This window comes from Gopherus flavomarginatus, chromosome 6, assembly GCF_025201925.1.
Source record: "Gopherus flavomarginatus isolate rGopFla2 chromosome 6, rGopFla2.mat.asm, whole genome shotgun sequence".
Lineage (NCBI taxonomy): Eukaryota > Metazoa > Chordata > Testudines > Testudinidae > Gopherus > Gopherus flavomarginatus.
The window spans coordinates 114,373,629-114,388,150 of NC_066622.1; the positions used below are offsets into that span (position 1 = coordinate 114,373,629).

General features: G+C 37.8%; 1 protein-coding gene across 2 annotated transcripts in view; it reads right to left on the minus strand.

Moving 5' to 3' along the window:
- The window catches only part of GLRX3 (glutaredoxin 3), a 357,920-nt gene that overhangs the window by 314,083 nt on the left and 29,315 nt on the right, over positions 1 to 14,522 (minus strand). The window contains exons 5-11 of one of the 2 annotated variants that reach the window (XM_050959661.1): positions 12,618 to 12,790; positions 12,456 to 12,517; positions 8,671 to 8,728; positions 6,311 to 6,363; positions 4,598 to 4,637; positions 2,326 to 2,418; positions 740 to 1,014 (exon numbers count right to left, since the gene is read on the minus strand). In XM_050959661.1, the coding sequence (XP_050815618.1) occupies positions 964 to 1,014; positions 2,326 to 2,418; positions 4,598 to 4,637; positions 6,311 to 6,363; positions 8,671 to 8,728; positions 12,456 to 12,517; positions 12,618 to 12,790 (530 nt within the window). In that variant the 3' untranslated portion in view covers positions 740 to 963. Of the gene's footprint in view, positions 1 to 739; positions 1,015 to 2,325; positions 2,419 to 4,562; positions 4,638 to 6,310; positions 6,364 to 8,670; positions 8,729 to 12,455; positions 12,518 to 12,617; positions 12,791 to 14,522 lie in introns of those variants that run through there. The other variant, XM_050959662.1, reaches the window with a different exon arrangement.

The following is a 14,522-nucleotide window of genomic DNA, read 5'->3' on the forward strand; positions in this document are numbered from 1 at the left end:
ACAGAGGATTTCATTTTCCAAGACGATTTTTGAGCATTACATGCAGTACTTCTGTTTAATGGTAAAGCTGTGCTTAGGCACATAGGTTAGTTTCCTGGACTTTTTCCCCCTGTCCATTCAATTATGATTGAAGAGAGAAAGTCTTTTGCCATTAAGCGGAAGAACTGAGACCACAGGTCTCCAAAGAAGGATTAAGACAAGAAAATAAAGAGTCCTCTAGGTACAGAGACTGAAGGGAGAAGAACAAGATGAACTGTTGAGAAATATCTCATAGGAAGGAAGAAGCTACTTTATTTCTTTCTAACAGCAGCAGCACTGAGGGTACACCAGAATAGTCTTAACTTCAAATTTACTGGCTTAAATCTCAATCTTAATTTAAATATGAAGAACAGGCTGAAGAACATCTGAAGTTAGCAAACAATTGCTATAACTGCTTAGACAATGGAGATAAACAATGTACAACTGACGCTCGTTAATAATGACTTAATAGTAGTACTCTGGATAAAGGTTTCGGTACCATTTTTTCTTGTTCACTGGACATAAAAAAACAATTAGAGACACTGACAATAGGTATGCTGTCTGTCACAACATGTGTTATTCTAAAGAGTTGTATGCCCACAAACTAAGTACTGTAAAGGATTAAAATGTATCAGATAGGTGAATTGTGGGGGACAGTTTAAACTAAACTGTCTAAGTAAAATGAATATACTTATATTTACATAGAGTGCAATGAAAACAAAACGTTTAACATTCCAGTTTAATTGAAGATGTTGATACAGTTTTGTATTTTTGGTGAAAAATTACTTTAACATATAGATCTAGCATGACTTTGTGAAGTATAAAGAGCAAGTCAGAAGCTTTTAATTACTCCCACTCCATTGCTGATTGCTCCAATGTAACCAATAAATGAATCATTTCTTGCAGTATTTCAGTTCCCATCATTAGCATTCATGTCCATTTGCATTAATTTTCTCCCTTCAGAATAGATAACAATTCACCATTTTCCTTTAGTTCCTGTAAAGAAATTATAGAATAGTAACTCAGGGCATGTATATTTTCCAATTACCTCTGACAAATTCAACAGGGATAATTTCCATGACAAAAAATGAAACTGTCCACTATTCAGGAAGAGAGACTAAATAACCCACTAGAGGTCCCTCTCAACCACAAGTAATTAATTTTTGTAATTCTGTATTTTAAAAAAGTTTTACAGAAATAAGACACTCAACGTGCTACACAAAGGAAAAAAAATCACGATCCATCAATAGAATTTGTTAAAGTTTAAAACTATGAATTGGTGTAAATTATAATTTAGAAGTACATGTATGCCCTAGTCTGGTTAGTTAAATTTAGTTCAAATTATAAGTCATTCAGTCTGGTTCAGTTACTGTGAAATATTCTGTTTTTCTTAGTTGTATACAGAAAACATCTACAAGCAGAATATTCATGCATATTCACAGTCATTTTATAACATATCTTCAAATTACTGCAAGATACATATGTCAGTAGAATGCATCACTAAAGTGAGCTCTCAGTAACAGATCAACAGCTGTATTGGACTATTTTTCAAAAACTACTGGTGACTATAACACATTCCAACTTCTTTGATGCTCAAAATTATACTTATTGATCAATGTATGAGTTAACCCAAAATTGTGGTAAGTAAATAAAATTTTAAAAAATCATCTATATAATTTAAGTAACATCAGCTTATTTTCAGAGCTAAATGGGATGCATCGATTATATCTTCCCAGGAGTTACAATGTGTATTGGCTATAAAACATTCAGACAAGAATGAACTCAGGAGTATTAGGCGTTTAGAAGACTTTGCCTGCTCTGTTACAAAAATCAAAAACCACAGTAACAAATGCAGATCTATTTTTGTTGCTTCAGGGTCTGTTCAAAATACTACAATAAACCTTACTTTTTTTTTTTTCCAGGAATGAGACAGTTTGCTAGGAAAAATGTCTCACCACCTTATCTGAGAAGAGCAATGTCAAAAGTAAAACTAAAAAGCAAATGAAACCTGTAACAATGCACCCACAGGGTAAAAATGGTCTTTACAGTAAAGGTAGCTGACTGCTGTCAAGAAAATACATTTCATTGCTGTATCAGAGTATGTGAGCATGCTGGAGATTTAAAAGCTCCTTTCAACCATATGTTGAAATAATGGTAGTCACAGTAAAACCAACCAAGCCATTCCGTTTCAAAATATAAAGTCATTACATAGGAGCTTATGTATATGGCAGTTAGAAAATATTTTTCTTAGAAGTTCACACTAGAAAAGTCAATTTATATTTTAAACAGGAGTCGCCACCTGCTTACCTTAACAATATCCAGCCCTCCAACAAGTTCACCTTTCACGTACAACTGAGGGTATGTTGGCCAGTTTGAATATGTTTTTAATCCTTGCCGCACCTAAGGAAAATAATTTTAATTTTAAGGCTCTTCACAGCAGCTTTACTAGTGTAGTAGACATAACAGTGACATCTGTGAGGTGGAGGGGACGAGATTAAGGGTATGTCTACACTACGGGATTATTCCGATTTTACATAAACCGGTTTTGTAAAACAGATTGTATACAAGTCGAGTGCACGCGGCCACACTAAGCACATTAATTCGGTGGTGTGTCTCCATGGTCCGAGGCTAGTGTCGATTTCTGGAGTGTGTGGGTAGCTATCCCATAGTTCCCGCAGTCTCCCCCACCCCTTGGAATTTCAGGTTGAGATCCCAGTGCCTGATAGGGCAAAAACAGTGTCGCGGGTGATTCTGGGTAAATGTCGTCACTCATTCCTTCCTCCGTGAAAGCAAAGGCAGACAATCATTTCACGCCCTTTTTCCCTGGATTGCCCTGGCAGATGCATAGCACGGCAACCATGGAGCCCGTTCAGCTTTTTTTTTTACTGTCACCGTATGTCTACTGGATGTTGCTAACAGAGGTGGTACTGCAGCACTACACAGCAACATTCATTTGCCTTTGCAAGATAGCAGAGACGGTTATCAGTCGTTCTGTACCATCTGCTGCTGTCATGGGTGCCCCTGGCTGAGGTCGCCCAGGGGCGCAAAGACAAAAATGGGAATGACTCCCCGAGTCAATCCCTCCTTTATGGTATCTAAAAATAGAGTCAGTCCTGCCTAGAATATGGTGCAAGTGTACTAGAGAACCAGTTTACCAGAGAACCAGAGAGCACAGCTGCTCCGTGTCAGATCCCGCAGAAATGATGAGCTACATGCCATTCTAGGGGGTGCCCCTGAACAACCCCATCCGTTGCTTCCCTGCTCCCCCAACCCTCCTGGGCTACCGTGGCAGTGTCTCCTCATTTGTGTGATGAAGTAATAAAGAATGCAGGAATAAGAAACACTGACTTGTTAGTGAGATAAAATGAGGGGGAGGCAGCCTCAAGCTGCTATGATAGTCCAGGCAGGACATTAAACGGTGCAGGGGAGAGGAGCCCAGCATCCCGCTGCTATGATAGTCCAAGCAGTACAGAATCTTTTCTTTACACATGAAAGGGAGGGGGCTGATGGAGCTCGGCCCCCAGATGAAGACGGTTACCAGCCGTTCTGCACCATCGACTGGGAATGACCGGGAGTCATTCCTATTTTTACCCAGGCGCCCCCGGCCGACCTCACCTGAGGCCAGCCAGGAGCACTCACAGGATGATGAGGACGACGGATAGCAGTCATATTGTACCGTCTGCCACCGGGGAGGGGAGGGGAGGGAAAAGGATACTGCTGTTCACTGCCGCAGCATCGCGTCTACCAGCAGCATGCAGTAGACATAGGCTGACACTGAAAAAAGTCAAGAAATGATTATTTTCCCTTTTCTTTCATGGGGGGGGTGCGGGGCGGGGGGTAAATTAACGAGCTATACCCTGAACCACCCCGGACAATGTGTTTGACCCTACAGGCACTGGGAGCTCAGCCAAGAATGCAAATACTTTTCAGAGACTGCGGGGATTGTGGGATAGCCGGAGTCCTCAGTACCCCCTCCCTCCCTCCATGAGCGTCCATTTCATTCTTTGGCTTTCTGTTATGCTTGTCACACAGCACTGTGCTGTGGACTCTATCATAGCCTGGAGATTTTTTTCAAATGCTTTGTCATTTCATCTTCTGTAATGGAGCTCTGATAGAACAGATTTGTCTCCCCATACAGCGGTCAGATCCAGTACCTCCCGTACGGTCCATGCTGGAGCTCTTTTTGGATTCAGGACTGCATCGCCACCTGGGCTGATCAGAGCTCCACGCTGGGCAAACAGGAAATGAAATTCAAAAGTTCGCGGGGCTTTTCCTGTCTACCTGGCCACTGTATCTGAGTTCAGATTGCTGTCCAGAGCGGCCACAATGGTGCGCTGTGGGATACCGCCTGGAGGCCAATACGGTCAATTTGCAGCCACACTAACCCTAATCCGATATGGTAATACCGATTTCAGCACTACTCCTCTCGTCGGGGAGGCGTACAGAAACCGGTTTAAAGAGCCCTTTATATCGATATAAAGGGCCTCGCTGTGTGGACGAGTGCAGGGTTAAATTGGTTTAAAGCTGCTAAAATAGGTTTAAACGCGTAGTGTAGACCAGGCCAAAGACTCAGACTTACCTCTTCGTCCTCTAATATGTCAAATGTCTCATAATCAACACTATAAAGAAAGATGAAAATGAATTATGCATTTTTGCAACACAATACCCACAAAAATATAATACATTTATTTGTTTTCACACTACGAGATAGCCATCATCCATAATACAGGAGACTCTCACAAGATATCTATTTATAATCTATAAGCAAGAGACTGCAGAAAGTCAGCTATTTAAGTGGGACATCTGGTAATTAGCCATTAAATACTCCACGTGACACACTACTTATTTTACAGATACTACATCTTTATTAGCATCTACATCAAAATCAAAAGTTAGTATAGACCAAAAAAATACCCAATTTAATTGAACGACTACTTATGCTGACTAGACAGAGTGACATGTTACACAAGAAAAACTGAGCATCTGCTTTAAGTGTGCAAAATAAATGTGATATTAAAGATCATTCTGTTTGCCAACACAGTGATTAAGAATAGAAAAAGTTTTAGACACTAAAATAAACTATTAACATCTCAGGCAAAGTTAATGATCCATAATGGTACACTTATTTTGTAAATAATTCCTTGCACTCTGACTAGAGTTATTTCATAAACACCAGACAGTAGGCAAATTCTTATGCTCTGATTGGCTGATGGGCATTCAAACACAGGCAGGGATTTGTTTGAGCTGTTTCTGAACCCTACAAATCTCCATTCTGATTGGCTACTGCTCTCAGTTGATTCATAGGGCCACAATTATTGTTGATTACCCTTGCTAGTCACACATTTAACCAGAGAAATAAGACTATATAATTTTTTCTTAATGGAATTATTCAAGGGGGGAAGCTGCTAAGCAATTCTCAAGGGACAAGAAGGAGCTATAGGGGAAGATGGGAAATCAGACATTAGGCATGGCAAGACACTCAGAATTTGAGGCAGCCATGTTTATTGTGGGCAAAACGGAATTCTAGAAGTTGCTAATCAAAGTGCAAGGATTTTTGTAGTCAACAATCAGATTGCAGAGAGGAGAGGATGAGAAGGGCATTCACAGCGCTCGCTGTTAGTTAGCCGAGCTACCACCAAGCTAAGTAGTTACTTTTCACTATTTAATTTGAAGGTAATGCAACATATAGTGAACTCACTGCATTTCATTTAGTAGCCAAATAAATTTAAGTAGGGATATAAGTTCCATTTTTATTACAATTATCAAATGCCAGCTGCTTTTCCATCTCTCTCTACAGTGACTATTGAGCTAAATAGCTAGCAACAATTATGGATCTGAATTAACTAGCAACTATTTGCACTATGCAACGTCTCACGCAGAACAAGAGTTACATGTCTAGCAATAATCAGGAGGAGTAATTCACTAATATGATCACACAGTGAACTTGTTCAACAAACCTTTCAATGTGCTTAAACTGCCTCCCACATTCCGGCAATCACCACTGGCAGATGTTAATCTTATACTAAATGTACTGTGAACTCAGCCACCACACCAGGCATCTCCCTCTTGTGGTTTCTCTTTCCACTGAAGCCTTCTATTTTTACGGCATTAATAAGATGCCTCCTTTAAATGTTTATAAATACATTTTTAGGTGAGCGAAAAAGCCATTCTCCCATTAGAATGATTCAATTTACTATTGCTACCTGGCGTTTTTCCACCTTGTAAGTTTACTTATAAACATTGCACTTTTATTCATTACAAATCAGTTATGTTTTAAATAATAGCTACATACCCAGTGCTGTTTAGGATTTCTATCATTTGCTTGCTGAATCCACATTTTGCCATCTAAAATGAGAGAAAGACTTATTACAACACTATTTTTCAAGTTTTGTGAAGGTTTTAAAGTTCTTAAGCCAAGAAAATTCCAGATTTTCACATCACAACCCAATTAATCTGTTTTATTTCTAAGAAATAACTCTTCTTGATGCGCACCCTCTCTGCTGTCCTCCTTCCGCAATCACCTTAACAGCTACATTACATTTGCTCTGCCAAGCTTAACTTCGCAGAGCAATTTCTCTCTCTCTCACTTGCAAACACTCGTAAAGTGAATGAAAACACTGAGAATCATCTCCCTCTTTTCTTCTGTTATGAGAGCTGGTGTTTTGACAGTTTTCCCAAGTGAAGCCATTTTCCACATTCATCCATTTTGGTCTTGAAAACTGCTTACAGCTAAGATGCAGGTTATTTCTTAAGAGTATTCAAAGAGAGCCAAAGTTAAGAAGTAGCCCAAGAAGTATACTACTTTTGGATCCACACATTTCATAAAATCTTATTTCTAAACATATGGAAAAAAGAGAAGCTTACTATTCCCCATATATTTTTCCCTTTACCCACATCACTGTCCATTTTGCAAGACAGGCAGCAGTTTTCTGGACTGACTTGGTAAATTCTGCATCTGCACAAAGATTCATTCTCATTTTGAAAGGGAATTATCTATTTTATCTTATTCCCATATGGGATCCTGCTCGAAACACAATCTATACACATTATTTAGACCAGACTACCTGCCCCTCCTTGAAGATTTGACTTTTTTGGCAGCTCAGATGCAAAAAACTAAAATTTGAACTTGAGGCTACGGAGCTTCTCTACAGCTGGCTGTTTTTAAGGCTAACAATGAGTTAGCATCTCCCTTCAGGATTCCAACACTTGCTAACATGGTGAGTCAGCAGAAGTGCTATGATTATGTCACAGAGGTCACAGAATCTGTGACTTCCATTGACCTCTGTGCTATTTTCTACCCTGGGGTGGGAGCTCCCAGCCACCCATCTCCGCAGCTCCCACCCCTGCAGGTGGAGTGGAACCCCTCAGAGCCCCCTGCTGCCATGGGCGGCAGGACCCCCAGAGCTGCTCAGCCACAGTGCTGGGGGACCCCGAAACTCCCACTCACCATAGTGGGCAGTGGGGGACCCCAGAGCTCCAGCAGCAGTGGGTTATGAGCTGAATCTGCCGCCCCATTTTGTTAGGGATATTTTTAGTGGAAGTCTGGGACAGGTCAAAGGCTTCCGTGAATTTTTGTTTATTGCCTGTGATCTGTCCATGACTTTTACTAAAAATATCCATGATGAAATCTGAGCCTTAGTTATAAGTAATAAGGAAATTGAGCTCAGGGTAAAAAGAAATGAAATGGAAAGAGGGAATCATACATGGAAAAGCCTAGTTCCCCACCTGAAGCAGAGCTCCTTCTGTACATATATCCCCTCAAAACTACTGAATAAACATTTCATGAAATCAGATTACTAAGCGGAGTAGGGGGTCATCACCTAGTATCCATCATTCCAATCGAAAGTTTACATTTTCACCCATACCGCTGTACCTGCCTCATTGTTCATAGAGAGGCCAGTTTATATATGTGACACACTGAGAAACAAGCTAACCTTTTTGAGTTAGTCATTTATTACCATTTCAGTCCTAATTAACAACACTTGTCTGTCTTCGGTCAAATTTATTTTAGTCTGGGGGGATAAAAAATGGCAGTTCACAGAGACACCATCTCACACATGTAAAAAGAAATCATTTATGGTATGTGGTGCCATAAAATCATCTAGCATCTTTTTTAAGCTATGCTGAAAATTTACATAACCAAAGCAGAGAAACGAAAATGGATAGGACAACTACTCAGCTAGGCCACAAAGGGGAATGCCAAAAGAGATGTCTAGGATCAACATGGCAGGTAATAATCGAAGGGTAGGCCTCACACGTGAGAGTCTGAAAACATAAGCAGCAAGAGAGAACTAAGAGTGATCTATTATCTGCTAAACACAAAACTATCAGCACAGGGACTTTTGGACTAAAACCAAAAGGGAGAGACAATTCAAACACAAATAGTATAAATGCTGTAGATGAAGCTGATGAATGTAACTAAAGTTTTAGTGAGATGATTGCATCACCACAGCAATGTGCTCAGCTGAAGTACTGATAACTGTTAGATAAATTATAGATTGCTTTGCATGGTTTGTAGAAGCAAGTCAGACAGATAAGTTCCTGATATCATGCCAATTTCAGTTGCCAAAAAGAAAAGAGGTTTAACAGTCCCTTCCCTGCATATGTGAGCAACAAAAGAAATTACAATGAAACCATTTTCGAGATCTTTACCTGCTTATTTCCTTTCATAAACAGCATCACAGAAGCTTTGTTTGTCAACGCTTTAAGTCTAAAATAGGGAAAAAATGATACAAAATATATCTCAGTTCAATTATTAACCATAGTTTTGATCTACTTCTTCAGTAACATATATATAAGAAAGACAGGAAGATAATGTATAGGTTTAGTAGATACATTTAAAGCTGAATTATAAACAACTGAATTTATATTCCATTCTATTTCATTCTCTCCCTAAGCCACTGTAAACCATGATATTACTTTTAAAGCAACGATTATTTTTTCCAGATTAAACTGCAAATACCTAGATGCACCAAACTTAAGGGGGAAATCCCATATTGAATTGGAGATATTTTTAATACGATACCCAGATATCTGAGTATCTAATCACAGGTATCAGAAAGACAAGGTGGGTAAGGTAACATCTTTTACTGGCCAACTTCTGTTGGTGAGAGAGACAAGCTTTCAAATTTACACAATAATGCTCTCTTTGAAAGACCTGAAGAAAAGCTTTTCGTAAGCTCAAAAGCTTGTCTCTCACCAACAGAAGTTGGCCCAATAAAAGATATTACTGAACCCAGCTTGTCTCTGTAGAAACAGTGTTGGTCCCAGGATATAACACTGCAGTTACAGATATGCAATCTATACACAATATTTCAAATGCAGAACCTAGCTATTAGTGATTCAACTTCTTCTCATACATCATTAGATAAAGTCTTTGCTAGTACTCTCCGAAAAATTACGACTGACATCCAACACTCGAACCCTTTTCAGTTGAGATGGTATTTTAATATTTTTGGTTGCTTGCTTGCTAAGAATTGACTGTTCCATAACATTTTTACAGGTTCATAACAACCTCTTTCCCCAAATTCTCCATCAGGAATTTCGACGGGTCATATACAGAACATTAAAGTCCCACAACATCTGATAAAATAGGACATCAAATTTTATGAACTTCTAAGAGAGCTGCCAGGTTGTAGAAAATATGCTCCATTTTATTTTTTTTTTAATTTCCCATTAGGCTTAATTCTTTGCTTGAATGAGTGGAGAGTAGGGGCCATAGGGAGCCAACTCTGATACTCTAAAGGGGTAGAATTTCATTACAGACACATTTAGCACAGAGAAAGAGTAGCATGGTCAAACACCTAGGTTGTCACTGTTCTGCTGAGTGACTTTCCCTTCTGCGTTGATCACGGAAGCCAACTGGCCAGAGATTCACAAATGCAAAATGTAAAAGTTGTTTAATTACAGCGCTGTAAAAATACGCTTTGGTTTTCAAAGGAAAACTGGGAAGCTGGAAGACAGCTATGAAAAGCTGAAAATTAAGCTAGGCAACAAGCTCACCTGTTTCAATATGAATACAATAATGTAATTAGACACAGATTGGAGTGAATCTAGAACTTCTAGCCTAGCTCTATGAATAGGAGTTCTATGATTGTCCTGCACAGTGAATGGACAATTGCCATTTTGCCAGTGTTAAAGTATCCGAATGAGTAAAGATTTCAGATCCTTGTCTTACAGCTCTCGGTGCTTCTTTAGCAAGGCATCCACCTGAACCAATCTTAAGTGACTTCATTAAAACATATTTAGATCCTGTATAAGCATCCTTTTCAGGAATGGAAGAAGTGACATCTCATGTTATGGCTAATGGAGAAAAGAAACTAATTGTTTTTGCTTCAAAGACTAAGCAAAGCAGAAAACAAAGCATGGTACAAATTAGGAAGTAATTTCTGAGCTTGCACGTTGGCACGGGGGGAAGAAGACCAGCAAAAGCACCTCTTGCAGAAAAAAATTCAGTTTAAAAAGGAAGTGACTCTGAAGGTATAACTCATCATCCAACGGAGCCAGTCAGTTTTTCTAGAGGGGATGGCTCGCTCAGTAGTCTAAACATTAGGTTTCAAATATTGAGTCTCCTTGGAGCTTAATGGTTCAAATCCCAAAAATTCAGGTTAAGCTCTTTATCCTCAAGATAGTTTGAGATCCATGTAGTTTGCTGTAAAGAGGTGTTTGAGGTTTGTTTGTTTTTTTAAGATTAAAAATAAAAGGTCTGTCTGCTCTGTGCAGACATTTAAGAGCTCATAAGCAAGGGTCTGTCCTGGTATTACTGAAATATTTCAGTGTTTATTATCCTTACCCATGACAAATCATAGTGCTGTTCATTATCACATTATTTTATTATTGTTTCTGTAATCTACTGAAGTTTCCTACCAATATTTTCAAGTACTTCTACTTGTTATATACACACACAGTAGTACAAAATATAGCCCTTATCCTGTAATCAGGTCTGGTCAGACACTATAATACAGAATAAGGCTATACCTGAATATATTTGACTGCAGAATCAAGGCCAAAATGAGTAACTAAATCTTGAAAGAAAAAAAAAGCACAAAGAGTAAATTAAAGGATATGCTCTCATCTAACCTTTGCATATTCTGATTTGTAAGTATTTAATTGTTCAGCCTCCTAGTGCTTTGTTGTAATACAGCAGAACTTCAGAGTTATGAAAACCAAAGTTACAAACTGACCAGTCAAGCACATGCCTCATTTGGAACCGGAAGTATGCAATCAGGCAACAGCAGAGACAAAAAAGCAAATACAGTACAGTACTGTGTTAAACTACTAAAAAAAAATAAAGGGAAAATTTAAAAAAGATTTTACAAGAAAGGGAACTGTTTCTGTGCTTCTTTCATTTGAATTAAGATAGTTAAAAGCAGCATTTTTCTTCTGCATAGTGAAGTTTCACAGCTGTATTAAGTCAATGTTCAGTGGCAAACTTTTGAAAGAACAACCATAACGTTTTGTTCAGCATTACAAACATTTCAGAGTTATGAACAACCTCCATTCCTGAGATGTTCATAACACTGAGGTTCTACTGTAGTTTGCATTATATGCTATTTCCCAAGCGTGGTTTACCAATGTGTCTTTGGCAGCTGGGATCGGACACTTCCAGAGCTTTATAGATACCCAGTGTCACCAGCCTCAGACTATGAGTAGATGTGTGTGTGTCAATATTTGCCTTCAGAGAATAGGTGTAACGTGATAATTTAGCTTCCTCTTTACTGTCTTAATGATATGATACATATAAGATGAGAAACAAATTCCCACTATTTGCTAGCTATTGCTATAAAATAGGAACATGCCTCACATATTTAGAGCTTATGATTCATTTGGTTATCAGGCTTGACTTAGTGGAGCAGTCAAATTTAAACAGAGCATGTGCTCAAATGGAAAGACTCAAGAGGCCAGACTGGCTTCTAGATACTAGGTCTGCCTTGGGAGATTAAAAACTCACAATGCATCACTAAAAAGCACATAATGTCAAAGGAGACAACAGTGGGAAGCGAGGCTACATAATTATACTGTATGACACCAGAGTAACCAAATCTATATCCAGTCAGACTCAAAAACTTTAAAAAGTTACTTGCAGAGTTACAACATTTTCTATAAAAGGATTTACCTATGTTTCCCTTCTTAAAAAAGGAGTTGTTATCCAAGAGAGGAGACTGGAGGAAAACTATGTGTACTATTTTAAATGTAATAAAACTTGTAGTCTTAAGTAAATCCTATCAAAACAGCATACCCAAATGTTTACTTCTATATCCAATCACCGATGTTATCAACAATCGAAAAGGTAGCTAAAAGATTCAATTACTTCAGATGAAAGACTGCAGCATTACAGTAATTTACTTTTTAAGTGTTGATGTATTTCTGAGTGTCAGAATATGGATGTTGCCTCTAAACTATAACACACTGTAAAATAAAGATATAACACATCATACTTGTCTTCCAATTTGTGTGCCTTGGGACAAATTGTGTCCAGTTCTCCAGAAGCCTCTAGTTCCTGAAAAACAGGTGTTCAGATTTAGAGATAGTTATATATACATACACACTTTTAAAAACATGCAAAATATAAAAAAGATGCAGATTTCTCAATTTCTAACCTTAACAATATCCAGTCCACCTATAAGCTCTCCAGCTACATACAACTGTGGATAAGTAGGCCAATTAGAGTATGTTTTCAGTCCTTGACGTACTTCTTCATCAGAAAAAATATCAAAACTGCTAAACATAATCTTATGTTTGTTAAGAATCTCCACCATTTGTCTGCTGAAACCTGGGTATAAAGAGGATATCAGTTAGGAGATGATTAATTTAAATTATATCTATTTTTAAATAAAATGCTCTCATGGCTATATGAACATTTATTTGGTTAAAAAATGTACTACAGATCATCCAGACAATAATCACTCCCTACAAGATTCTAGTGTGTTTGTTTTTCTTATCTGAGAGTATTAACATGATAAAACAAAAAAGACAATGAATAAAAATGGTTTTATTACTGTGAATATTAAGCCTAAGTATCTAGACAGTATGTATATGTCTGAAGTCTGCCTGCATAAACAATTGCATTCAGTAACTTTAGTGTACTACATTTTGGTGGAATGTCTTACGGTTAAACCTCAAAGAAATCTATTTCCCTAGTCTCTGACTTGTCTAGTCCTCCTCCTTCCTTCTGCATCCAAAATAAAAGATACTCTTTGGCCTGCTCCACATCTTCTGCTCCCCCTTATCTTCCCCCTCATCCCCAGTTTACATTCCTGCAGCTCTTCTTGTTTTCTCCCTCCAGCTACTGCCAGTCTCCCCCAAACACCAATAGTTTGAATTAGTTGAAACTGACTGACTAAAGAGCATGGGAACTACTATTCAAGCCTATTGGGTGGCAATAGTTTGAATTTTAAAATGGCCTTTTTCTGGCTGCGTTTCAGCTGCCACTGCTTTGACACTATTTTCCCTCCCACATCACAACTACCTGAGTTTGTTTTTTAAGTATTTACATTCACAAGAGTACATATTTTATTGTACATGTGACACTTTTTATTAGGTACTATGAAGTCTTGTACTTTTCTTCTGATACTTTCTCATTAGCACATTAAGTAATGGACATTAAGAGTTATAAAACATGGGATTTAAAACACACTATTATGTAGTCTGTTTTAGAAAAAATGTTTCTTTTCATAATTTAATTTTGTTCTAAGAAAATATACAATAATGAATGTATCCCAGTCTTCACACACATTCACTTTTTACAATACTGTACACAAAACTTAACATATCTTATGCATAATAAACCATTTTTGCACTAAAAAAGGGACGAGCTAAAGATCATTTTAAAAAAATCTTCTGTCATAATCACCGCCATCATTCTAGATTACTAAAACTGAAAAGTAAATTCTGAACATTTTCACTATTTGGACTTTTTTTTTACATTTTTTTAATAAACGGAACAAAAGGAATTCTTAAATAAAATAACCAGACTGTTACATAAAAATAACTATTATTGAATTTCAACTTGCAAGATCACTTACTAATTTTTTTAAATATGGATTTGCACTACAGTTTTCTGCAGTTTGCATGATCTGCAATTGTTTGAGATGAGGTACTGATATGTATATGTATGACATCTAAGTGTTAAGTTCATGTACAGCCTGAAGTAAAGACATGGATTCTGAAATTTCTCATTCATCTGGGAGTTCATTAGTAAACAGCTAAAGGGTGATTGCTGATGGTTATTCTGTTGCCAATATATTAACCCATTTCTATTGAACAAGGCTGAGGAAAAGCTTCATTTTAGCTATAGGCAATTACATGCAGACTAGAAAGATAGGTAGGCTGTGTTTCATTTTTCAGGGTTAAAGTAGCAGAATGAAAATGTTATGCTTAGGGATAAAGTGCCAATACAGCTTTACTTTCATAACAAAAGATTTAGGTTGAATTTCTGAAAAAACACCATGCATGTAAACAAAGAATTAAAGTGTGAACAAAATGTAAGTATATTCAGACAGCCA